The sequence below is a fragment of the Botrytis porri genome (genome assembly GCF_014898465.1).
Source record: "Botrytis porri strain MUCL 3234 chromosome Unknown BPOR_001, whole genome shotgun sequence".
In the NCBI taxonomy this organism is placed as follows: domain Eukaryota; kingdom Fungi; phylum Ascomycota; class Leotiomycetes; order Helotiales; family Sclerotiniaceae; genus Botrytis; species Botrytis porri.
This window is the reverse complement of record NW_024066075.1, coordinates 3,840,289-3,867,275: the sequence shown is the minus strand read 5'-3', so window position 1 is coordinate 3,867,275 and position 26,987 is coordinate 3,840,289. Positions and strand designations below refer to the sequence as shown.

Sequence of the window (26,987 nt, the reverse complement as noted above, 5' to 3'; positions counted from 1 at the left end):
TGATTCGAAATTTGAAATTCCAAATCTCTGTGTCCTGACTGACTACCAGCTTTCTTCCTGCACACCACAGCCGAACTCGCAGGGCCATTTGACATTTCAACCTAATGGTGGTTTACGTCGGTGCGTCCCATCAAGCTTTCAGGGGCTTACCTCCGATATATTTTCCGATCCCACCTCGTCGGACCTTCCTGACCCGCTCTCATCGTGATTGCTTTATCATGCCCCTCTCCCAATTTACTACTGCACGGCAGTACATAATATTGTCTAAGCGAGCTTGCTTAAGGTCTGCAGCCCGGAACTGCATTTACCCTCACCGCGCTAACCAACAATTGATTGCTCGCTCTTTATGCCCAACAAAATTTCTGAATAAATTGAAGTTCCTTGGCAACCCTCCTCTACTGACAATTATAGCTAGCTAGAGATACACAACTGCAATGGAAGGCAGGGCATCTAATCCATGGCCGCATCGCATGTAGCACTACTAATCTAGATTCTCCAATATTAGTCAATCTACTCTGACAAACAGATGACATGTACGTAAATCGCTTCCGCTAGTATCAGTGACAAGTGCACATACATACACATTCTTGATCTACTATGAACCCTTAATCCTCATTCTCCGGAACTTTTCTCGTAAATGAGTCACTTCGAAAATCATCTAAATCAAGCTTTTCAAAATATTATATTTTAATAACTAATTATTATTTCTTATATAAAAAACAGCGTTAAATAAGAATTAAAATCTAGTTGTTATATGAATATTTCAATTATATTCTAAAAAAGTGAAAATTATTACGATTTATATTACAAAAAGACTATTTCTCTAATAACTACTTTATAAATTCGAATTTCTTAAAACTAATCAGATTTTTATAATCTATATATATTTAAAAAATTTATATTAAATTTTCAGAAAATCTATTCATTAATAAAGAAAATAAATAATTATTTTTAGACGAATTTTATATATAAAATAAGTAACTTGTATATTAATATAATCTACTTACTAATAAACTATATTATACGAAATTCTTACAAACGTAATAGACTATTCGTACGACTATAAAGTATATATGTCCGGCGCTAAACACGCTATATCGGTTAAAGAGACTAATAGAATCTACTAGTTCTTTCAATTCAACTATATTAAATGAAGATTTTGAAAAAAGAATCAATTAAATGACTCGCTTATATTGGAGCCCTATTGTTTTGAGTATAAATATTACTGATTTATGCCCTTTTCAAGCACTAGGGAGCTTCTCCTCAGTACTTTAATTTAATAAAGACAACAGTTGTATACTTTCTGACCGCACGAGTATTTATACGCTATTCGGAACTATTACGATCTAATCAATGCTGTAACTTGAAATTTAAGGCTTAGTTGCCACGTGCCCCTATCTTATCTAAAAGACTTAGTAGATGTCTTAATGATAGTGTGCAGCTATAGGGCCACATGAAGCATTGTGATATCGTGACAAGCTACGGAATCGTGAAAGAATCAGCTCTTGGGACTTAAGAAATGTACAAGAGGAATGATATGGTTCAGCCTCGTCAGTAGACTCATTTGAAGATCCAGGCGCTAGCTGCCAAAAACTGTGAAGCAGAGTATTCCTTGTTATATTCTAAAGTTCTAGAACATTGAACTTGGAAAATGCGAATGTGAGCCCATATGGCGTTTCCTATGCTATATCCTGTGCTCGAGGATACTGATATAGAGGAAACTACAGCCTCATATTCTGTTCATGTTGATCATTTTAGTGAGACGGGACGGCTGGATAAATATTAGTAACAATTTCGGAGCGCTTAAGTTGCCCTTTTCGTGTCAGTATACACGATTGAAAGTATCCGGAAGTTTGGTCGCGCGATGATCCAACAACGGAGGCGGGTTCAACTCCGAAGCTCATTGTTTGCCTGCCGCAACATCACTCAATGTACTTTCAGTAACATCATATAATATTATCTTTCTAAACAAGATCAATAAATGTCTCCTGAATGATACGATCGTGATAATGCTGAGGGTCTATTGAAATGTTCACTAGAACACGCCCCTAGAAAACTGGAGATATCCTAAAAGAGCGACTTTCGAGTCCACGTTGCGAACCGCATCGAAGTCTCTAGATTCAAATCAGCGTCCCTGGATGTTCCGTTAAGTTTTACCAGACTCGCTATACACAATTGACACTATCTTGAACCAGTCACGTAGTGTCTACCGTTCATCTAATCAACAATTGTCTCCAGAACAAGCTAGAAGACAGTTATTAGCTTTCAATCTTGCCGCGTTTAGCCTTTGCTTAAGCGCGATTAGTGGTAAATGTACCTCCTCTGGCTGTTCATATCAACCTTCCAGTAGATGCCAGTATCAAGACAATACTGGCAATCTACATATATCATTCGTTATAAGCACAGTGAGTATTCTCGACAATTCCACAGGCTGCAAGCAAACGGCGCTCTCTGGCTCTAACCGAAACATTCCCCCAAAAATATTCATGATACAACATACCAGTACCGACTAAGGTTCGGATTTCCCATCCGAATGGGTGAGATGAATCCCTCATCTTTCAAACAGGCTTTTCCCAGATCAGCAATCCAATGCAGCCACCTTCGCCATCCTCGCCATCCCCGCTATTCTTCCCATACTTGCCATCGATGTGACAGACGATTCGAGATGGAGATATCGCCTCCTGTGCCCCACGCCTCCTGTCTGCAACCTGATGTTTCTTATTTTTACGACACCATGCAGTATATGCCCGGGATAACTGACCAATGTCATCTAGAAACGGGTTTGTACATGGTGCGACTTATTCTAGACACCATCTAGCCTTGCTTACTTCTCGATCCATCGCCAGTTTTATGCTTGATCCGGAGCTGTTTCCTATCTACTAACTTTTCAACGAAAATTCTACTTAACACCACAGTAATCTAATTCTCTCGCATATATTCTGAGTCTCAGATACGATCATATTCACAGATTGAATCCGCATCTAATTGACTCCGCAATGTCGGGTTCAAACTTTCACACTCTACTTTCCGGCGATATGGATACTACCACGAAGAATAGCAGTTCAAGCGACTCTTCCAAGAACAATACCACCACACCGGAAACAACAGCTTCCAATAGTCATGCAACCTCTGCACACCTCGATAAGAAGTCAGAGAGCGCAGGCCCCGTCGCAAAGAAGAGGAGAGTCCCAACATCAATCACCACAAACGCTTGTGTCAATTGCAAGAGAGCTAGAGCAAAGGTAAGTGATTCTAATACTCTCTGACTTAAGCCATGAAAGTAAGATACCCAGCATAAACACCTGGTAACTAAAGTTTACCCAGTGTGATGGTAAACAGCCTTGCACTCGTTGTACTAGCAAGAGAAGTTTATTCCAAGAAAACTGCGCCTACGAGCCACATACTAAGAACGCGAAGACGATACTGGTGAGGGATCTCAAAGAGAGCCATGACATCAGACACAAAGCGGAAAGAATCTTCACATGGCTCGCGAACAACACCGACAACGAGCATGATATCCTCGAGCGCATTAAGAATAGAGAGTCAATCACGGAGATAGCTACTTGGTTGGAATCCATAGAGAGGAATGGTGAGTCACAGCTATCTATATATGGAGGTTCCAACAACGAGCTCGATGGTGATCTGCTTAATGATTCTTCGTGGACAACAGTGACAGATGATGAAGAAGTTATCGAGCATCTTATCTCTCTGTATTTCACATGGGTCCATCCCTTTTACCCTTTGTTCAACGAAGGTCACTTTGTGGAAAGTATGCGCCGAGGATCGGACCAGTTTTGCTCGCACAGTTTGTTTAATGCTATCTGTGCCATGGCATGCTATCTCCACACTATCATTGACGAAGATATCATTGACTACAAACGAATGGGCGCCCAATTCACTGATTTGGTTAGGAACAACATCGATCCGCAAGACAACAGTCTAACAAATATTCAAGCATTTGCGGTCATGTTCTTGGTACGCTGCGCACAAGGACATGGGTATAGTGGTTCAGTATACTTGACTATCGCAAGTAGATCTATGGAGAGCCTCAGACCAAGTAATAGTGATAGTGTCGATTATCGACAAATCTGGAGGGAAACGGTCAAAGGGTTAAATAGCCTGGATGTGTGAGTAGCCAGTCTCCCACCCAATACAAGTTTACCAAAGGCACAATTAACCCTTTTAGTGAGTGGGCCCAGTTGACCTTTACGATGGCACCAGCTTACATCCCAGACTTGCAGCCAACTCAACTGGCCAAGGAGATAAGCTTATGCGAGGCCGAAGTAGACAATCTCAGGTGGGCATCGTATCGATTTCCTACAGACAACATAAGAGGAACCTCACTCCCCTGTCTGACGGCAACCACAAATCGCAAAAAAATGGAGCTTGTTGGTATTATCCACGAAGCCACGATACTCCTGTTTAACACAACTGGTCCTCTGATATCTGCTGAAGCTTTGTGGGCCATTTATCGCAGATTGTTAACTTGGCATGAAGATCTACCAAGAGACATCGCCATCATATGTGGAGAAGAAGTTCAAAGGTTACCGCATGTGTATTCACTGCAGTAAGCTCAGTCTTTTTAATATCCTCCCAATCTTGTCGCAGATCATTAACTGAGTGCTCAGTATATTATATGCCACGACGGCAGTCTATCTCCTAAGTCCACTACTAAATTTCAAGGAACCTCAGCTTGATGCACTGGTTAGGCAACATGCAAAGGAAGGGCTCAGGCTTCTTCTCGAACGATATCGCTTTCACTATACATCTCGTTACCAGCCAGTCTCCCAAATGTTCGCCATGCTGTATCTGATCGAGGTCCTGATTCAATCATCCCCAGAAACTGACAGAGACTCTGGAAAAGATGCCTTGGCATACATTAGACTAGCCACTGATATTCTGACAGAGTCTAATAGTAGCTTTCCTGTCGCTAAAGTCTTTATGGGAATTCTTCAAGAAAATACAAGGAAATCATTGATCCCATTGCCAAACGAAATTGAGGATCTCTTCCGTCACAGTCATCGCATGTCGAAATTCCCTTTAGACGATGCCATCAACGCATTTGGAAGCACGACTTATGTGCAGCCAGTTGAAGCGATTCGAAGGAGGATTCATCCTGATTTTAGATCTAGATGGATGATGCATGCCGCTGCTGGATATCCCAACAATTTCCACAGACCCACAATTCTGCGCCAGACCTCAGTTGAAGAAACAGGTGCACAGAACCTGATGCGAATTCTCAATCTGCACAACTACGACATAAATTGATGGATTCCTTTGAAGCAAGGAAAAAAGCAACTGCTTTTTTTCATTCTTGTGTTTTCGTGGAGAGGATGCTTTTCGCAAATTGTAGCTTGAAATGTAGTATACGCTGTTGCTCATTCAAAATTTCGTCTAGTCCAGCACAGAAATAGGAAAAAAGACACTGATTCTGGTCCAGAACAGCGCTGTTGGAGACCTCCGCCAAGATAATTTATCAACTGATATCAACGCCGTCGATGAATTTTGATTGATACACCTGGAATATGAAGCCAAGATGGATATGATATTTATCACAAGAGTAAACATGCTGGTGGTTTCTCTCTAGGTATTTCCAGCAAATCGCTCCCTATTTGTACGGCCATCCTCCCCCGTCTATTGCAATATCGAAATGCGCGTTATCTGGAACGACTAGTCGGGATGAAAGGTCTAGCTTGCTGCATTTTCTTTACAGTTATAGCTAGATATTAACCGTCAAAATCATCGTGGCACATTCGTTGGCTCGAATTTCAAGGAGCCTGTAGGATCTGATTCAAGAAATATTGGAACACTTGAGGTGTAGATCAGACGGAATCGGTCTAGCGGTGCTCCAGGTTCAGATTGATGAAAATTCTTTGGTGTATACTACGTATGACTAGATAAAGTCTTGCAAGAATGGCCGCCTGGAAAAATCCAATTTGATATATTTCGAGGTCTAGGAGGAAATTTTGAATTGAAGGTGGCGATTAAGCAAACAAATTTTCCCTAGTGGGAATCAATGAATTTGACCATAAATCTGATGTTGTGAATCGATATCTTTAGATGATACAGGTGCCACTTCATCAAGGCATAGGTAGTACGCCTTTTATCGAACCAGCAATAGTTGATACAAATCTATGGTGGCGAAAGGAATTTATATGGGTGAAGGTGTAGGTGGAGAAGTAGGAGTTGATGTTGGTGTACCTACTAGGTATCTAGGTAATGCCTTATTAACGTGTACAGTGAAAGGTGTATACATGGCACGTGTCCGGTAGTCGGTAATGATCAACAAGTCGGTATACGACACAAGAATTACTCATCAAAAGCCCATTGATGGATGAGCTATATAGTAGAGCATTTAATATCAACTGTGTTTACATCAACCTCGGAGTCTTTTCTTTGTTCGTGTTTACAAGCTCTTCTTACAATGCTGCTCTGAAGAAATTACGCTAGACATATACACTCTGCATCTTCAGGCACCTGAGTGACTAGGTACCGAGTGAGTGAACTTGAAGAGGCGAAAGAGGACCATAATATCTCGTGTCTTTGGATCTTCTTACTGGGTATATATTGTCTCATTGGCTTTTCGAGCTATTTGAGTGGAGTGAACGATGACAGGCCAATTCAAGGATACAAAACTGTCACCACCGCCACCTGAATTATAGCCAGTCAGCACTTGGTTTCTGATTTTGATCCAAGGATACATATCCGAATGATGTTAAGTCAATGAATGTATGAATGTATACAAAAGAAAAAGTAGGGTTACGTGTCTGTCGATGTCTCAACATCCGAAAGTCCAGGATTAAGTGCACTGGTCTGACACTCGTACTGGCAATAAGGTACAGTGAATATAGCACTATGAGGTACGCATTTAATATCTCCCGAGACGACTCACTGTCTATTATCTACGCTTCCTAACATCAGTCATTAAGTGATGTATCTTCACTTGATCCCATAGTACAGTCTCAAAACGATAGTCGTTACAATAAAATCCTCCGTCACCTGCGACAGCATCCGACAAAGGTTTTCAATTGAGGATTGTCGGAACGCTATGTATCGGACAATTGTATCCAGGCCCTTGAGCAATTCTCAATGATTGATAGGGCGACATGTGCGACACCCAGACGTGAAACATATATGGTAAAGCTGTCTGACTCGAAGACGTCGGCTTGCATGAGCCATTTACATTTACTCATTTAGCATTCTCAATGAATCCTGTGTATACGGATATTGTTTCAAATATACTACTATTCCAATCTTAAGGTCGAGGGTCTTCCTAATTTGTTAGTTCCCAGAGACTTTAAAATTAGATTTCTCTCGTCTCCCCTCGCCCCTTTTACAATTCTCATAATTGTCACTCGTCTCAACCTGGTATGGAGTACTGAAATTTTTGGTTTAGAACCTGCAATTTCTAATTGGAGAGCCTAAATCACTGTTCTTCTTCCAATTTCTCTTTTTATCTTGAATTTTCCCCTTTTATCCATTAGGGGAAGGAAGCGAACTCTTCTCCTCCCCTTAATATCAAAGAGCCTCAGAATTTTAAAGTTGTATGAGGGACCACAAACTATATGACACTATGTGTTACCATATATCCTAAATGAATGATCTAGTATAGGAAACAACACACTTACGGAGTACTTTCCGCAGAAACCTCGGCATGATGATTTGCTCGCTGGCTTTCAGAAATTTCTTTCATTGCTATTATCTCTACCATTATTCTAGCTCCTCTCGCCCTTCTCGTACGTCTCATCGATTAACTAAAGATTTCAGTGTAAGTTGCATACATTCTTTGAAAATCTGCCATTTTGTTTCCCATTTCCTCCTTCTCATTCCCTTCCTACCCTCTTTATATTTATGTTTCACTGCGTATTCATCATTCTTTCATTTACCAAGAAAAAAGGAAACAGAATATCCTTTACTCTCTCAGCATCAAAGGTCTCTAACATATAATACTAATGTAGCATCATACAAGTCTATAAAATGATCTAGTGTAGAAGACATGCTCCTCATGGTATACAAATACCACAGCGCGATTCAATATTCCATTTAGTAGTAGTAGTAGTAGTAGTAGTAGTATTTATTAACGTCCATCGAGCCGGCATAAGGCCGACCCTGGGAATCTCCCGAGGGGTATGGGGATGTGCTAAGCTATAGACTTATCTAAATGCCTTAGAAAGTAGTTTGTATATATAAGGGTTAGGGTCTATTTAAGTAACTTTTTCTCTATTAATTGAGGTAGGATTAGTAGTATTCAAGATTTCAAAAAGTTAGATATAATTTTTAGAAATAATAAGCATAAAGCTATAAAGGTATATATTTTAAATTTTTTTTTTAGCATTACAGTGTTACGGGAGCTGCCTCTAGGGTCACGTGGAAGTGTCTAGAGTTCTCTCGAGGTGGTTTAGACTAAACTTCAAGTAGGAATTCAATAAGGTTGGTAACTGGTTGCAATTCTCGTAACTATAGTAATGAAACTAATGATTGTTCTTGAGCACGAAGCTCTACATTGTAATGAAATCTGTTCTCTTATATAGACCTTCCTGCTCTGCAGAACCCACAGTTCTGTCTTGTCTGGATCCTCTGGATCCTATGGATCTAGATGTTTATTCTTCGATCCCCTAGATCCTCTAGGTCCATCACGTGACTTCCTGACCATGTGACGCGGTATATTGGATGCCGTCGTAACAAAAAGTTCTAATTCTAATTCTAATTCTAATTCTAATTCTAGTTCTAATTATATACATTTATAATATAGTATAATATATAGTATACATGAGGGCCAGCCTTTAAACCCTCGATCCTCGCTACGCTCGAGTTTAAATAATTAATTTAAATTTATTATTCTTATTCTCCCCCTCACTATTTAGTTTCCTTTTCTTTTCCTTTCTTTCCATTCTTTTCTTTCCATTAGATGTATTAGATGTATTAGTTCAATGATTTAATAGTAGAATAATAGTAGAATAATAGTATTATAGTTCGTCTTTTATATTCTTCTTTATATCTCTATTTATATTCTTATATAACGTAGTTTAATACCAAGTAACTCATATTATTAAGTAGCCCACATCAAAATACATATAAAATTCGTCTATATATAACCATGTACTTTCTTTATTTATCAATAGAATTTTTTAAAAATTGAGATTAGAATATTTAATTATATAAATATTATAAAAATCTAATTTGTTTTAGAAAATTCAAATTGATATATGAGTTATTATTAAAATAATATTTTTATAACGAAAATCATAACAATTTCGATTTTTTTTAAAAATATAATAGAAATATTTACATAAAAACTAGATTTTTTAAAAACTAATTTTTTATTATTATTTAATATCTTTTTCTTTTATAAAAATAATACTTGATTATTAAAATATAAATATTAGAAAAAGCTTAATATTGATGTATTTTAAAGTGAGCCACTTGATGATATGAGCCACTCAGTGTTAAACTACGTTAGCTTTCTATTAATATAACTTTATATATAGATTATAGTTTAGATTCTAATTTAGATCAGAAAAATAGCTTACTATATATATATAATTATATAATACAACTAGAGTATATATTTACTTGATTTACTTTTATAGATTCATTAAGACATTACTATATATTATTCTTTCATTATTATATCTTACTATTCCTAAAAATATATTAACATTAAAATCAGTATTAATCTTCTTTTAAAAATTTATCTATTAGATAATATATACTCTCAAGCTTATAAGTATTAAATATTCTCAGTAAATTTAAAAAGTAATACTCAGATACTTAAAAGTCTAGATAGTATATTAGATGAATAATTTCATCATTCATTATTATCTTACTTGAAATCTAATAACTTATAATTTACAATCTCATCAAATCTCACTAAAACTCATGTCCAGATATATACATCTGAATAGCATAGCATACTAGACAAATGACTTCTTTATTCATCTTTTACTATAAGCACATAATTCTCATTTCGAAATCTCATTCCCAAATCCTATTCTCAACTTCTATTCTCATATTCTCAACTTCTATTCTAGATCTTATTTCTAAATCTTATCTCCAAATCTCATTTCTAAATCTCATTTCTAAATCTCATTTCTAAATCTCATTTCTAAATCTCATTTCTAAATCTCATTCTCAACTTCTATTCTCAACTTCTATTCTCAACTCTCATGTCTGAATCTTATTCCTAAGTCTTATATTTAGATCCCACCTTCATATAGTATTAATATACCTTCTAAGAATATTAGATTAAATTATTTAGTTAGTTAATAAGTTAGTTTATTGAGTATTAGAATTGATTTAGTTGTTTATGTATATATGTATGTGTATATGTATGTATATATGTACGTATATATATATGTATGTATGTATATAGATAGTTTTTATAGTTTGATTTTGAATAGAATATTATACATAAAATGTAAAGTATAAAATAATATAAGGTGTAAAGTATAAAATGTAAAGTGTATCGTATATTTTAGTAATCCTGATCTTGATTTTGATCTTAATCCCCTTTATAGCTCTTAGAAAGTCATTATTATTTATACATCAAAAACTCTTCTTATTTTCTTTTACCTCGCTTCTCCCTCATTTCACTGAGCGCACTCAAATTCCCTTACAGTCATACAGTTTCTCCCTTTAAATCAATAGCTTAGTATTTCACTTTCTCTTCCTCTTTTTTTCCTCTTCCTTTACCTCTACTTACTTCGTTCTCCATCCCTTCCTTTCTCTTTTCCTGCTCCCTCTTCTCACTCCTCCCTGTTCACTATCTACACAACAATACCAAATACCTTTCTATCTCCAAATCCCTCTCCATCAACCTTCTAAATTACTCATTTAATAGGTATGTACACCCCTTACTCCTCACCTCACAACGCAACTCAAATGTACTAAACCCAACAAGCTGAGTAACTCATTAGATATAGGGATTCAATGATTAAGTCAACTACCCCACTTTCCGACCACCCCCTCTTTTCGACCACCTCAAAAACCACACCGCTTTGAGTAATTATAAAATTTATACTTTGAATAACTCAACAATGCTTTAATCAATTGATTTGAAATTTTGATATTATTATAATTGTGATATGAAGAATAGATATACCGAAGAAGATATCGCAGAGGCTCTTAGAGCGATTACAAATGGAGCAAGCATACGAAGAGCTAGCTTGGATTATGGTGTTCCACGTACCACACTTCACGATCGAATATATGGTGGAGTTTCGCATCAAAAAGGCGCCCAAATACTTCAAAAGTTATCTCCAATTCAGGAGAATCGACTAGCAGAATGGATATTAGTACAGGAAGCTCTTGGTACTAGCCCTACACATCGTCAAATCAGAGAGATGGCAGAGCACCTCCTTATTGTACGAGGGGAGGATCCCTCACTTGGAAAGAAATGGATACATAGCTTTTTTCGAAGGCATCCTAATATTGGAACTAAGAAGCAACATCAAATCGATTCTGCACGAGTTTCAGGTGCTACATCTGATATTATTAAGAAGTGGTTCCGGAACCTCGCAATCCCTGAAATCAAGGCTATTAAGCCGGCCAACAGATGGAATATGGATGAAGCAGGTATAATGGAGGGTCAGGGTCTTAATGGACTAGTAGTAGGAAGCACTGATCGAAGATTTATTCAAAAAAAGCAACCTGGATCTCGAATTTGGACCTCTTTTATAGAATGCATTTCAGCCAATGGAAAAAGCATTACTCCCCTTGTAATATATAAGGGAAAATCAGTTCAGCAACAATGGTTTCCAACAGATTTGACTCTATTCAAGGGTTGGAACTTTACCGCTACAGAAAATGGATGGACTACAGATGCTACAGCTTTAGAATGGCTGAAAAAGATCTATATCCCTCAAACTACCCCTATTCAGCCGGAAAATTCAAGACTCCTCATTTTGGACGGACACGGAAGCCATGAAGCTACAGCATTTATGTTAGAATGCTTTAATAACAACATATATCTCTTATTTCTCCCACCACATACGTCACACGTACTACAACCACTCGATTTATCTGTGTTCTCACCCCTAAAAAGTGCATATCGAATCGAACTTAATAAATTAAGTCTATTATCCGATTCCTCACCAATTGGAAAGCGCAATTTCCTTTCTTGCTATCAGAAGGCTAGAATAGAAGGTTTAACTATTCAAAATATCAAGTCTGGGTGGCAAGCTAGTGGTCTTTGGCCCAAAAATATGGCTAAACCTCTTATGAGTCGACTTTTGCTTGAAAATAGCAATAGAGAGGTTTTATCACTTAATCCTGAATCTGATGATGATCCTATTCTTCAATGGAATATATATTCATCGTTTATTCAATGGAAAACCCCTCAAAAAGGAGCCGATATCAGAAAATATAGAGATATAATGATTCAAGAGAAGGAGATCGATTTGCCAACACGAAGATTACTATTTCGCAAGATTATAAAAGGATTCGATGCTAAGGATTATGAACTCTTAGAGGCAGAGAATAAGATTAGAAAGCTAGAATATCAATTAGATGAAGCATTACCTAGAAAAAGGCGAAAGGTTGTGGTATCTCCAAATTCGAAGTTCGCAGGGATTAGAGCTATAAGGCGTACACAAATTGAAGCTGGAGATCGTGAAGATGAGGTAGATGATAGCTCTAGTGCTATAGAAAGTGATTCTACAGGCGATTTCATTGAAGTTCAATAGTTATTGAGTTATTAAAGTTTTAAGTGTAGATAATATGAATTTTTTAGGTGGTCGGAAACAGGGGGTGGTCGGAAAGTGGGGTAGTTGACTTACTCCTTAATTAAAATACAATATCACACATTATTTTTCATATAACATGTATAAAAAAGTATGACTTACTATGATTCACAACTCCTAATCCTCAATTCCTACTTAATTCAATCTATAATAATACTCAATACTTTTATTACTTAATGTCACGGATCGGCCTCAATCGCAACTGCGATCGCTCACATACGTATGCACATATGTACACGATTATGAATACATAGCTAGTATATAGGTGCACTCTATGAGCGCTTTGCTCTTGATTCTACAGTTATAGATTCTAAAGATAAATTGTACCCTGCTCTTGTAGTTCTTCTATGGCAAAGTGTCACACTTAATACTTAATACTTAATACTTAATACTTAATACTTAATACTCAATACTCAATACTCAATACTCAATACTCAATACTCAATACTCAATACCTAATACCTAATACCTAATACTTAATACTTAATACTTAAGATATTATAATATATAAATAAAATATTACCTACAGACTACAGACTAAAGACTATAGACTATATTACATTAAATATAAAAACAAGCCTATAGATTCTTATACACACTCTTATACAAATCCTCATATATACTCTTCAACAAACTTATAAATCCTCATACATACTCTTATGATTCACACCCTCATCTATACTCTCATTCAACTCCTTATTCAAATCCTCATCTACATCCCTATCTACACTCTCACACAAATCCTTATATCGAATAAACTAATTCTTATATAAACTCATAAAATCCTTATACAAATACAAATTCATATATACTCTTATTTATACCTTCATCCTTATATAAATACCTATTCAACCCCCCCTCATATATACTCTTACTTACACTCTTACCTATACTCTTACTCACATTCTCATTCAACCCCCTCCCCCTCAAAAAAGCACTATTCAATCTTCAGATAACTAAGCTACTCTCTCCCTCTCTCTCTTTTTTATTCTAAAGCTCGATTTAAATTAATATTATATTATACTATATTATACTATATTATACTATATTATACTATAACTCATATCATTTATTATTATTATTATTATTATTATCATCATCATCATCATCAATTAATGATCTTAGTGAAATGATTACATAGTGGGATAAGGTGGATATAGTGTAATGGGATGAGATGAGATATAATATAATGGAATGGAATGGGATGTAATATAATATATAGATAGACGTAAACATAACATCATCTTCCACATATCTATTTGTCGATTATCTACTACCCATCCGTTCGTCGATTCATCTATTCATGCACCTAGACAAGACACAGTGCAATGCTATGTAATGTAATGCAATGTAATGAAATACAAAACAATACAATACCACAAGTACCACCACCACCTCATCCAATCAAATCCGGAGCCCCATCACAACAACAACAACAATAAATAAACTCTACCCAATCCTTAACCCCTAATCTCTCTTCCCATCTCCCCTCCCACTCCCACTCCCCACAAACCCCCATCCATTCCCAACCGCTCCTCCACCCCCAAACCCACCCCCCTTAACCCCATACCCCAACGGCGTCGCACCCCCCAACCCCTTACTACTCCCACCCATACCCCCCACCCTCGCCAACCTCCTACTCCACCCCCTCATCCTCCTCGGAACCTCCCAGCCCACCATCCAAGCCCCCATCACCGTAGCACCTGCTCCAAACGCTACAATCACATATCCAATCGTCATCCAATTCACATGACCCCCTAATCCATTCCATTCCACCTTTCCATTTTCTCTCGGGAGTAATGGGGTTGGGAACCAACGAATACTTAATTTAAGAGGTAATTCATCTCCAATGATAAGTTTTTTCGTAAGAGCTGCTGGGCCAGTGATGTGACTTAAAGGACTAGTACTATAAGCTACTCCACTATCGATTACACCCGAATCGTGTTTTTGAAGATGGTGTTTTGGAACGCTATGGAGAAGAACGTTTAGGTGAGTAGAGATGTGAAGGTGGGAGAGTTGTAAGGTTCCTGAGAGAGCGAAGGTGAGAGGAATATATTCTTGCTTATAATTTGGATAGCTATTCATATGATGAACAGTAGGTGCGGGTCGAGAAGGAATTCGACAGGAGAGAGGTGCATCGGAATGAATATAAAATTCGAGAAGATGAAAGAAAGGATCTGTTATTAAAGGAATTGTACAGTTGAGTTCTATTTTTGAAGGAATAGTCAGTACATGATCCACTTTCTAATGACAGGAAAGGAGAAATGAAACAAACCTTCTTCAACTCCATATTTCAATTCCAATGGTCTTCCCGTTTCATTACATATCGGGAATGGTATGTATTTTAAAGAATTATCTTCTAGTTGAACATGTTCCCCTGTATCGCTAATGGAAAAGTTAGCTTTTATTTCTTAAATTCTTATTCACATTCTTCTGGTTTCTCTTCATGCAAAATTTCCCAACAAGCTCTCGAGATGCTTATATTTGAATCTGCCCATGGCCCGTTCTCGATTTCGACCATAGTCTTCGGCACACACACAATTTGTATTCGCGCATAGTTCGCAGTCGTATCCTTGTCCTCACATATCCAGAGATATCTCCCTCTCCATTCTCCAATTCTCCAAATCTCCAAATCTGTCACCTGCTCTTCCTCTCCCCATATCCTCCACTTCTCTTAAAGGGGGCAAGCCCCCAAACCCCCAACCTCGCTGCGCTCGAATGTCGATGGCGGATCCTACTTTCTTTCACATTTTTCTCTTTCCATCTCTCTAATATCCATCCCATTATAGTATTCAGAGAATCGCGTGCGTTCGTGTCGTTGCATGTGTACGTGTGTCGAAGACTTCCCCTTCCCCCTCTAGCGTCCTAATTCTCAATCCTCTTCGCACAAAATCCACTCCTTTCCCTCCACCCTCTCCCCAGAAACTCAAACCATCCAAAAGAAGAAAACAAAACTTACACATCCCTCTCCATACACTCGACCTCAATCCCCGCCCCAAAATGATAACTCGGCAAAGGCAACCTTTCCTCATCCCTCTCCCCCACCCCGTCCAGCCCTTTATCTCCCCTCTCGGTCTCCAGCGCAAATACGCTTCCTCCCCAAATACTCATCCCAATCGCCAGCCAATTAATCACCCGCATGTTTATTATTCTTTCCCTTTATTTCCTTTCGTCCTCTCGTTTCGTATTTCTTTCTTTTGCTGTAGAGTTCCTCTTTTCGTGTTTCTCTCCTCTTCAAACCTCTCGTCCTCGCGTTTGCCTATTTCCCTTTCTCCCTTTGTAGATCCTCGCAATCCCGTATCCTCGTCGTCTCAATTGTTTTCTTTGCGCTTTGCGCTTTGCGCTTTGCGTTTCCTTTCCCTTTCCCTTTTACTCTCTTTTCCTTTTACTCTTCTTACTCTCAATCCCTCTACTCTCGATACCAAATCCTAAACAGTTTTCGTACTCGTAGCTCGTAGCTCGTAGCTCGTCGCGCGTAGCTATTCTCGTTCTCGTTGTCCGTTCACGTACTCGTCGCGCCTTCCAATCCCTTTCTCTATCCCGATTCCAATCCCAATCCCAATCCCTCTCAATCTCCCCAAATTCTAGTAATCCCAATCCCTCAAATCCCCTTTAATTTCTCAATTTCCTCACTACCAATCCTAATCCTTTCACAACCCTGTCCTTCAAATTCCCTCTTAAGTCCTCAAGTCCTCGAATTCCCTTCCCTTTCCCTTCTCAATCAAATACAAATCCCCAGTAATTAACAGCCTCCTATTTCAGAAATCGTTCAAAAAAAAACAACAAACCCCCTCAGGTTCTATCAAATCAATCATGTAAAATTTCCCCGCAAGTAATAACTTCTTACAATGATCTGAACTGAACACTTTGCATCATCGAAAAGTTAAGCTCTCCAATTATTCCGCATCCTCCATTACCCATTGGGCATGGGTTGTCATGCAGGAGGTAAAATAAAGCTCACGCTAGCGGCCGCTGCCATCCTTACAAAGTAGAATTCAGATGGGATGAGATGGACATTCCCCCCTTCATTAATTTACTACCAAAGTCACCGGGAAACTCAAGACTTCAAAAATGATTGGATATTCATATTCATCTTTTCATAAACATATCGTATCTTTAACTAATCAACCATCATTCATTCATTCATTCATTCATCCATATTTATTCAAATATCCAGATGCATATTTCTCTCCTCATCCTATTTTTTTATTTCCCCCCAGTTTACTATATCGAGAAGATCCTTTGCCTTTCCGTCCTGATTTCACGATTACCACATCCTGATGATCCCATAGCTTTTCCCCATCACTTCCAATTCTCATTTAGATGTTGGCCTTCTTCTTGAAAGCAGCAATCAATCCTCCAGTACTGCTATCATGCTCTCCAACATTTCCACTAACATCAAGCTCGGCTTGAATCTTCTTAGCCAAGCTCTTACCCAACTCAACACCCCATTGATCGAAACTATTGATGTTCCAGACAGCTCCCTCGGTGAATGTGAGGTGTTCGTAGTAGACAATCAAAGCACCAAGAGTACCTGGGGTAATCTTTTGAGCGAGGATTGATGTAGTTGGTCTGTTACCCAAGAAAGTCTTGTGCTTGTATAATTCAGCTGGTGTGTTCTCAGCCTTGAGTTCATCTTCTCCTTTTCCAATCATGAGAGCTTCAGCTTGAGCGAAGAAGTTTGATGCCAACATCTTCTGGTGCTTGTTGTTATCGATTGGGTTGTGTGATTCAGCGGCCATGATGAAGTCGGTTGGGATCAACTTAGTACCTTGGTGTACAAGTTGGAAGAAAGAATGTTGAGCATTTGTAGCTGGTTCACCGAAAAGGATTGGACCAGTTGTGTACTTGACAATCTTTCCATCACGGGAGACAGCCTTACCGTTAGATTCCATAGAAAGTTGTTGAAGGTAAGCGGGGAATCTGTGGAGGTATTGATCGAAACTATCATCTTCATTAGCCATATGCAAAAGGAGCTTAGACAGATAGAAACTTACGGAGAAACCAAATGAGTTTGAGCACCAAAGAAATCAGAATACCAAACACTCAAAAGACCAGCAATAACTGGAATATTCTCCTCGAGTGGAGTGTTCTTGAAGTGCATATCCATAGCATGGGCTCCAGATAACAACTCATGGAAATTCTTGAATCCAATATGAATAGCAACACTCAAACCAATTGCACTCCAAACACTGTATCTACCTCCGACCCAACTTTCGAAACCGAACATGTTCTTGGCATCAATACCAAATTTGGTAACTTCAGCTTCGTTGGTAGAAAGAGCCACAAAGTGTTTGGCGATATCACCCTTTCCATCAGTCTTCTTCAAGAACCATTCCTTTGCGGAGTTGGCATTGGTGACAGTCTCTGCAGTAGTGAAGGTCTTGGAAGCGACCAAGAAAAGAGTAGTTTCTGGATCGGAATCTCTCAATGCCTCAGCCATGTGCGTACCATCAATGTTAGAAACAAAGTGAAGAGTTTGTTCTCTAGCACCATAGTACTTGAGAGCTTCGGTAACCATAACTGGACCACTATAATGGAATTAGCTATGATCACTCTGGGTGGGTATGCCTCCAAACTTACAGATCAGAACCACCAATACCAATGTTGATAATGGTAGTCAAAGGTTTTCCAGTGTAACCCTTCCACTCTCCACTTCTAATCTGTTCCGAGAATTCCTCCATGTGCTTCAATTCCTTGTTAACACCTGGCATAACATCCTTCCCATCCACCTTGATTGGGTCACTGTTAACATTTCTCAATGCAACGTGAAGAACAGCACGATCTTCGGTGAAATTGATCTTCTCGCCCGCAAACATCTCATCGCGCAATTTCTCCAATCCGGCTTCTTTTGCAACAGCTACCAATGCCTTGATGGTATCTTCATTGATCAAATTCTTGGAGAAATCAAAGAGAATCTCCGAGTTGTCGGCAGTGTTCTTGAAGGTTTTGGAAAATTTCTCGAATCGCTCAGGGTCCTTTTTGAATTCATCCTTGAGGACAAAGTTACGACCAACATTGTCATGGTGAGATTGGAGAGCACTCCATGCTTTGAGTTCAGTTGCTTGAGGCATATTGTCGGGGTTTAATTGAGTTGTTGGTTATCAGGTTTAGGGGGAACTAGGAACATAAAGTTAGAATGAAGACTCGAATATCAAATGATGATGAATGACGAGTGATGGGTATTTGACAATCTTCCGAAGGTTTTTGTAGATATGTCTCGAGATATATCAAGGCCAACAGCAAAGAAGCAAAGAGAAAAGCATACCTTTATATTCCTTCTTGAGCAAGAAATTCTCCGAAAAGACAAGAGAGGTATTCCTAGTATCTCCGAAAGGTCTGCGAATAGATTTGGCTTGGATATCTGGTCAGTTGAGGGCTTGTTGGGGTGGTTTGTATGATCAAGAAGGATTGGAGATGGAGATGGAAAAATATGTGTCGAGTTTAGAGTAGGAATAGACGGAAGGAATAATATCCACGGAAACTGTCTCTCTCTCTCTGTCTCGACTCTGGAAAGTTCGGTCGGTCGAATGTTGTGTAGGTGGGTGGGGGTGGGGTTAAAGCAGTGACACCAATTCAATCATTCATTCATCATTGGGAGGGTGAGAGAGAGAGAGGATTGAGGGAAATATCAACATACCTTTCTTTACTTGATCGATTCAATGTATACAGATATTAGATATGTGTATGTGTATGAGTATGAGTATGAGTATGTGTATGTGTATGTGTATGTGTATGTGTATGTGTATGTGTATGTGTATGTGAGGATGTGTGTGAGGATATATGTGAGGATATATGTGAGTAATAAGCAAGTAACCAAAAAGAGGGAAAAAAGGAGGGGTTCATTCAAGCTCTTCTAAGTACCCACTCGGCCACCCCCTAGGAAATCCATAATCATTCAACCCAACCAATACCCAACAGCCAAGTCGAGACAGACATGGTGGGATAAATGAATAATAAGTGAGAGAGACGAGAGACCTGAGTACATTTTTATTTGTCGATTTTATTTATCCGTTCAATTACTCTCTCCTTCAGCTTTCAATCTTCTCAGGGTAAGCTCTCTATTGATTTCTATAGTCCATACCTACCTAGTATGTACAGAGTAAAGATAGATACCCTTCTCCTCCTCCTCCTCCTCCTCCTCCCCCTCCTCCCACAACCTAAACCTCATAAATAAATCCATCAAATACGAGTAAATTAACAAAACACAAACATTCCCAACCTACTGTGCATCCATAACCTCAATCAACAAATCCCAACTCTAGTCCAGAGTCTAGACCCCAAGTTTCATTTCCTCTCTTCCTCTCTCTCTCGGTGAATCCCAAATAAGCATAGAACAAACACAAAGCCCCCAAATAATAAACCCGAAAGATCGGATCGGAACAAACCCTTCTATTCATATCCATCCTCCATCTGATCGGCTCTTTACATTACATACAACGATATGCATAATTAATTTCCTCAATTTTAACAACTCATACTTTTGAAAACGATTCTATTAGCCTATAAATAATTAATAAATATGATTCATTAACATAGTTTATCAGTGGGTCGGTTATATCAATAGATCAACTATTTTTATCTCAAATTATTATTTTATATTCAATATGTATTTTCTTTATAATTAATTATAAAAATTTATTCTAAAGAAGTATGTATAATTTTAATTATTCAAACTATTGAATCAAATAAAAAATTATTAATTCAAAAAACAGTTTAACTTTATTATATATTTTGAACTATATTAGGTAATAGAATTCGAGGTAAATTTAATATAGTTGAAAGTTAATCAAAAAGTTATAATTTAATTAAATTAGAAGAGAAAATATTTATTTAATATATTCTTAATATAAATTTGAAAGGGTTTTTATTTAAACTTAAGAATATAAAAAATATAATGAATTATAATTTCAAATTGAAGGGTGTGAAATATATCGGGAAGTTTTAAGTATATTAATTTGTAAAGTGTTGAATTGAATTAAAGATATATTTTAATTATATTTATAATTTTCGAAAAGCTTTTTATAAGGATTTTAAGCTTATTAGAGAATAATTTCAATTAATTGTAAATATATAAGCAAAATATAACATTTTGAATAGAGATTTCTACAATTTTAGTAAAACAAGCTTTATAATGGGAATTATATATACAGTAATGATTATTACTAATACTAAGAAATATAGCAGAAATAAATTTATATAGTTAGATAATTAAGAATGAGCTATAACAATAATATATAAAAATAAAGAGAGCGAAACTATTCCCCTATCTCTAATAATTTAAAAACAGATCTATTTCTCTAATTAATATACCGAAACCAATCTTCTTATAAAATAGATTATTAAATCTATATCTAATAAATAGATAAATAATAAGATAGATTTAAAATAATTAAAATACTTTAATAAGTATACTAAAAATTAAAGAAAAAGCAAATATCAAATATTAATATTAAATAAATATGAAAATCACAAATTAATAGCTTTTCAAATATACTATAGAGAAAATAATATTATATATTTATGTTTATTATTATATTCAAGTTATTCAATTCAATCACTTGATATTGACTATTTTAATAATCCAAAATGTTTATATAATAATTAAATTAATAAATTTATTAAGATATATATTAATTATATTTTAAAAATTAAATTCTTTATAGTTTTTAAAATTATATATAAAGAATTAATTATTTCTTAGAATATAAAATTAGAATTTCAAAGAATAAATTTAGTTCTATTTAATCCTAAAGTTATATTCTCAAAATTAAATATTTGAATTTATATATTTACCTCTCTCTTTTTTAATTTAGATTAATAAATCTCTCAAATCCCTTACAATCTAATTAAAGCTATTTTTTAATCAATATTAATTAAATCTTAAATAATTTATTATTAAATAAGCTCCTTTATACTTATATTTAAGATTGTATTAATTCTAATTAAAAATATAAAAAGATTAGCTTATAAAAATATACTTTTAAATATAGAGAATTATATATTTTAAGTAGCAAATAAAATATTAAACAAATATCAATATATATATAAAATCTAATTATATTAAGAAAAAGTGCTTATTGAACAAAAATCTTTTAATATATTATTTTAATAAAAGATTAATATTTAGATCTAATATAATAAATATTAAAAAAGGGGAATTCTAATAAAAAAGTATTTTCTAATCGATATTATAGTAAATACAAAAAGATAGATTATAATATAATAGATCCTAAATTATTAGATTTTTAATAATTTTAATTAATTAATTTGATTATTATTGAATAATATAATTTTGAAATAATAATTTGAGGTAAAAATAATCAATCCACTGATATAACCGATCCACTAATAAACTACGTTAGTATGTAGGTTATATCATTATATAAACCAATTCATATTATATATAAAATTTGTTTATATATAATTATATACTTTTTTTATTCACCAATGGAATTCGATGAAAATTTGATATAAAAATTCTAATTACACTGATATGATGAAAATTTCATTATGTTTTAAAAAAATTCGAATTATAATAATAATTATCAAAAAATAACTTTTTTATAATAAAAATCATAATTAAAACTACTTTATTATTATTAAATATAATAAGAATATTAAACTCTAAGATAGATCTTTAAAAGACTATTATTATATTATTATTTGATATTATTATTTTTTCGAAAATAATTATTAATTTTTAAACCTCGATTTTACTATAAGAGTTAAGCCCAGACTTATTATATATTACTCTTTTTCGTAATAAAATCTCTACAAAAATATTATTTTCTTATATAAATTATATAATTGATTTGAAAATTTTATATATTAAAAATAATTATAAGGAAAATCTTAATAGTCAATAATTTTTAAATTTTTTTTAATAAAGTTATAGATTTTCAAAGTTGAAGTTTTTCAAGCATTATAATATCTAACTCTTTTCCTATAAAAAATCCCTTTTTTTTATAGTTTTCTAATAATTTAAATTTTAAAAAACCTATAATTTTATCAAAGAAAATACTAAAAATATTTCATTCATTTTCTTTAAGTATTTCACTGATTTTCAATTATAAGTATTATTCTTATAAATTTAATTAAAGAATTAATTAAATTAATATATATAATTTAGAAGTTAAAGAACTAAGAGTTTTTAGTATGTTTTCGTTTAGTATGCGATAAGCCGGGGCCTAAACTCTTATTTTTAAAGTAATCTATATGATTATATAGCTTATATCAGGGCATGAGTTTAGAATTTACTCTAATAGAGTTTATTAGAGGTTTACATTCTTAATAATAATATTATTCATAAAGACCGAAGTAGTATATATACCTAAAAAAGTTGATTCGTTAAGCCTGAGACTCAATTCAAGAAATACGATTGATTGAAATCTTTATATATAATATTCTTAATATTATAATATAAAATAGTTCTTTCTAATAGAAATAATTTCAATAATTTTATTAAAATCAAAAAGAAAAAGAGATAACTATATATAAAAAGCTAAAGGCTTTTAATTAATTTAATTTTTATAACACTAATTTCAATATTAGGATTTATATAATAGATTGAAGTTGAATTCTTTTAAGAGTTTTAAAGTTTATATAATTAATGTAGCACGCTACGGAGTAGCGTCGCTTACCTAAGAAGTGCATATAATAGCGTAGTCTTAATAAGAAGAAGAGAACAGCTTTATAATAATCATTAAGATATACTCTATAATTAATATATAAAGGAATGTATTGAATATAATAAAATCTATATTAATAAAATTATTTTGATACTTAAAGTTCTTATAAAATAATAATAAAATTATCAATTCGAATAAAAATAAAACTATGACTCATGAATATTATATAATAACTAATAATTTAAATTAAAACAATTAAATCAAGAGTCTAAGAAAAACAAAAATTATAAAAATAACAATAAACAAAAATAATTCAATAGTAAATCAACTTCGCCTATAAGCATTTAATAAGTTTCATTTCAAATCTTTATAATAATAAAAATTATTATATTATACTTTCTTAAAAAGTAAGGGATTCGAGGGCTCGCAGGCTCCTAGTATAGTAGATTAATTAATCTAGACCTATTCTAGAATACTTATACTTTTATTTAATATAGTAGTAAAGTTAATTACTCCTAACAGCTTACATACTAATTAACTACGTTATATAAATATTACTATGTTAAATTGAATGAATTTCTTAATAAATATATAAATCAATTAATTAATTATATACTTTTTATTAATTATGAAATCAGAATTCTATCTTATCTATCTATTTAAATATAATTATGATTATATGAATTAAAGATATACTCATTATTAAAGAAATCAAGCTTTTAATACTTCTATTTTCTTAAATGAAATAAATATACGAAATTATTTAAAATATAATTCAAATGTATTTTCTAAATTAGTTTTTTTTTTCGAGCTTGAAATCTTCATAATATATTTAATAATACATTTCGAATTTTAAAAGATTTAAATAGTAGTAGTAGTAAATTCTTAATCAATTTAATCTAGTTATAGCTAAGCTATACTGATTATATAATGCATTTATATAATATTAATTATATGAAATAGATAGGAAAACAAAAGAAAAACTTATTCTTTTTTAAATGATTTCCAAATCTATTATTATAAAATCTCATTATATTACAGAATCTTTATAACCTTTTTATTTATTCTTTTATAATTTTTATAATTCTTTACTTTTTTGTATTCTATTTAGTTATTTTTAATTTATCAAATTTTATAGTTAATATATTATTATCTTATTTTAAAAGTATCTTTACTTTTAAATACTCAATCCTTAGATTTTTCAAATCCTATTTATAATATAAATAGTTTCAACTTTAATTTATAATTCATAATATAGAATATTTCATTTCTAATCTTTTCCTTTTAATATTTTAATTAGATTGAGTTTTATTTGAAATCTATTATATTCGTTTTCATTTTGTTTTATTAATATTATCTCTTTAATAGAGAGGGATTAAGTTTTATAATAAAGAAGGTTAATAATCATATAGTTGATTTTTATTTTTATTTAATACATTAATAATTTAAAACGAATTATATAATAAGTATAGGATAGATTATATTATTGATTTTTAATATAATATATATTTTATATTATTGAGGATTTTTTATCATTAAAATTATTAATAGTGTTATTGTAAGGAGGCTGTGACTAATATCTATATATTACGATTTCTATTATACTTTAGGATTATTATTAACTATATGAATTATATTATATTAAGATTTAAAGATTATTATTTCTTTATATAAAGTAATTATAGATATTATAAAAGGATTTCATTTTTATATATTAATTGGTATAGTTTTAGTATGAAAAAAGAACGAAGTTCTTATTATACTATGTAGAAGCTATTTATATGTACCTCGGTACTCTGGTGCGCTAGTATTAGCGTACCATTAATAATCTCATTAAAAATATTTTTTGAAACAAATAAAGCTTTTTAAAGAGATTTTCCTTTTTCATTTTCCTATATCTAAAAATCTTCTTCTTTATATAGTACTAGGGCACAGATAGTGGCTGCCCGGGATTTTGTTGGATTTCAGTCTCAATTATAAATTATTCCATCCTTATTATTAAATTAATTATTTAATATTATATTTTAAGTCTTTAATAATCTCTTAATCTATATATTAATATTAATATAATAAAATTCTATAAAAATAATTTAATTAGATCTTCTAATATTTAGTATATCAGCCTTTTAATACAATATAAATTTTAATCCTACTTTCTATACTAACTTTCAAATTTAAAAATAATTCATTATTCAATATATTCTAAGCTGTTTATAAAGTATTCTTTAACCTTTATTTAATATAATCTGATTGACTTTTATCTATTATAATATTCAAAAACATTTTGAAAATATATACTTTTAGATATTATTAAATATACTCTATAAAATTGAGATTAGGATTATAAGAAGACTAGAGATTAACTAAAGGAATACTCTTTTCCTGAAATCAAATTAGTACCTTGCGAACTTGATATATAAGAGTATTATTCTATATGAATTGATTTTCCTTATTCAATTCCTTTTAATAAGAAGCTATTTCCCTATCAAGAATCCTAAGGTAAAAGTTAGCATTATACTTAAACTTTTTATTCTCGAAATCTTTATTTATAATATATAACTTACTTCTTTTGATATTATAAAAGCCTTCTTATATTACAATTTTTATATTCTTATATATATTGTAGGTTTAAATCATATTTTACTCCTATTTTTGGTTTGAATAGTAAAATACTCATTCCTGATTTTTCTCTTTTTTTTATTCTATAAAGTATTAATCTAATTAGAAGATTAGCTCTTATTCCTTTATTGTTTATCCTTTATAATTTAAATATTGAGTTAGTCTTTTTATTATGTATATTTTTATAAATTCAAATCTTTTTCTAGCTTTTTAATTAATTATTCCATTATCGGAACACATAATCAAGAACATGATATGTAATGTTATACTTTATCTCATATATATATAAAGTATGTAAGTAAAGGTAATATACATATATAGATATAACAATTCCCTTTTCGTATAAAGAGGATAAACAGAAATAAACAACTCTTTTACTCATACATATTATATATACACACCTTATCGAGTCTGCCTAATATTCACATACCTTAAGAATCCTTTTAATGATATCCCTTTTAATTTTTAATTTGTAAATATCAATTATCTTTTAATAAATCGATTTAGATTATAAACATATATATTATATTATTTACATTTGTTATTATTGGACAGACTTAATAAGATGTATATACATAATATATATGAATAAAAGGGTTGCTTATTTCTGTTTACCCTGTTTATATGAAGAGGGGATTACTATATCTATATATATATACTATCTTCACTTATATATAAAGTATGTATATAGAGTAAAGTGTAACATCATATATCACACCCTCAATCACGTGTTCCGACAGTTTTTATTTAAATAAAGTTTATATTTATACTTTTTAAATAAATTCTTTTTGTTATTACATAATTTTTCTTTTTTAATAATATAATATATTATTATATGAATAACTTTTAGAGTATTTGTAATGTTTATAGAGATAGCATCTACTAAAACTATTCTTAATATTTTCCCTTTATCATATGAATTGAGATACTTTTCAGGAATATTATTATTATTAATTAACCTCAATAAAGTATATATTAATAATATAATTAATAAAAT

The 26,987-nt window shown here is 33.2% G+C and overlaps 4 protein-coding genes across 4 annotated transcripts; 2 read left to right on the top strand and 2 right to left on the bottom strand.

Moving 5' to 3' along the window:
* Positions 1 to 2,996: 2,996 nt before the first annotated feature.
* EAF01_001053 (uncharacterized protein) lies at positions 2,997 to 5,268 on the top strand (the record flags this gene model as incomplete). The annotated part of the gene is made up of 4 exons (XM_038909303.1): positions 2,997 to 3,242; positions 3,325 to 4,127; positions 4,187 to 4,567; positions 4,629 to 5,268. 4 exons carry the CDS (start codon positions 2,997 to 2,999, stop codon positions 5,266 to 5,268), a joined length of 2,070 nt encoding a protein of 689 aa, XP_038776209.1.
* A 5,816-nt stretch (positions 5,269 to 11,084) lies between these two features.
* Positions 11,085 to 12,683, top strand: EAF01_001052 (uncharacterized protein; the record flags this gene model as incomplete). Its single annotated transcript, XM_038909302.1, has 1 exon — positions 11,085 to 12,683. One exon carries the CDS (start codon positions 11,085 to 11,087, stop codon positions 12,681 to 12,683), a length of 1,599 nt encoding a protein of 532 aa, XP_038776208.1.
* A 1,524-nt stretch (positions 12,684 to 14,207) lies between these two features.
* On the bottom strand, positions 14,208 to 15,881 carry EAF01_001051 (uncharacterized protein; the record flags this gene model as incomplete). Its single annotated transcript, XM_038909301.1, has 3 exons — positions 14,208 to 14,947; positions 15,016 to 15,125; positions 15,700 to 15,881. 3 exons carry the CDS (start codon positions 15,879 to 15,881, stop codon positions 14,208 to 14,210), a joined length of 1,032 nt encoding a protein of 343 aa, XP_038776207.1.
* Positions 15,882 to 17,059: 1,178 nt separating this feature from the next.
* Positions 17,060 to 18,814, bottom strand: EAF01_001050 (uncharacterized protein; the record flags this gene model as incomplete). Its single annotated transcript, XM_038909300.1, has 3 exons — positions 17,060 to 17,684; positions 17,738 to 18,271; positions 18,324 to 18,814. The coding sequence occupies 3 exons, from the start codon at positions 18,812 to 18,814 to the stop codon at positions 17,060 to 17,062; spliced, it is 1,650 nt and encodes a 549-aa protein (XP_038776206.1).
* Between the last annotated feature and the right edge of the window lie 8,173 nt (positions 18,815 to 26,987).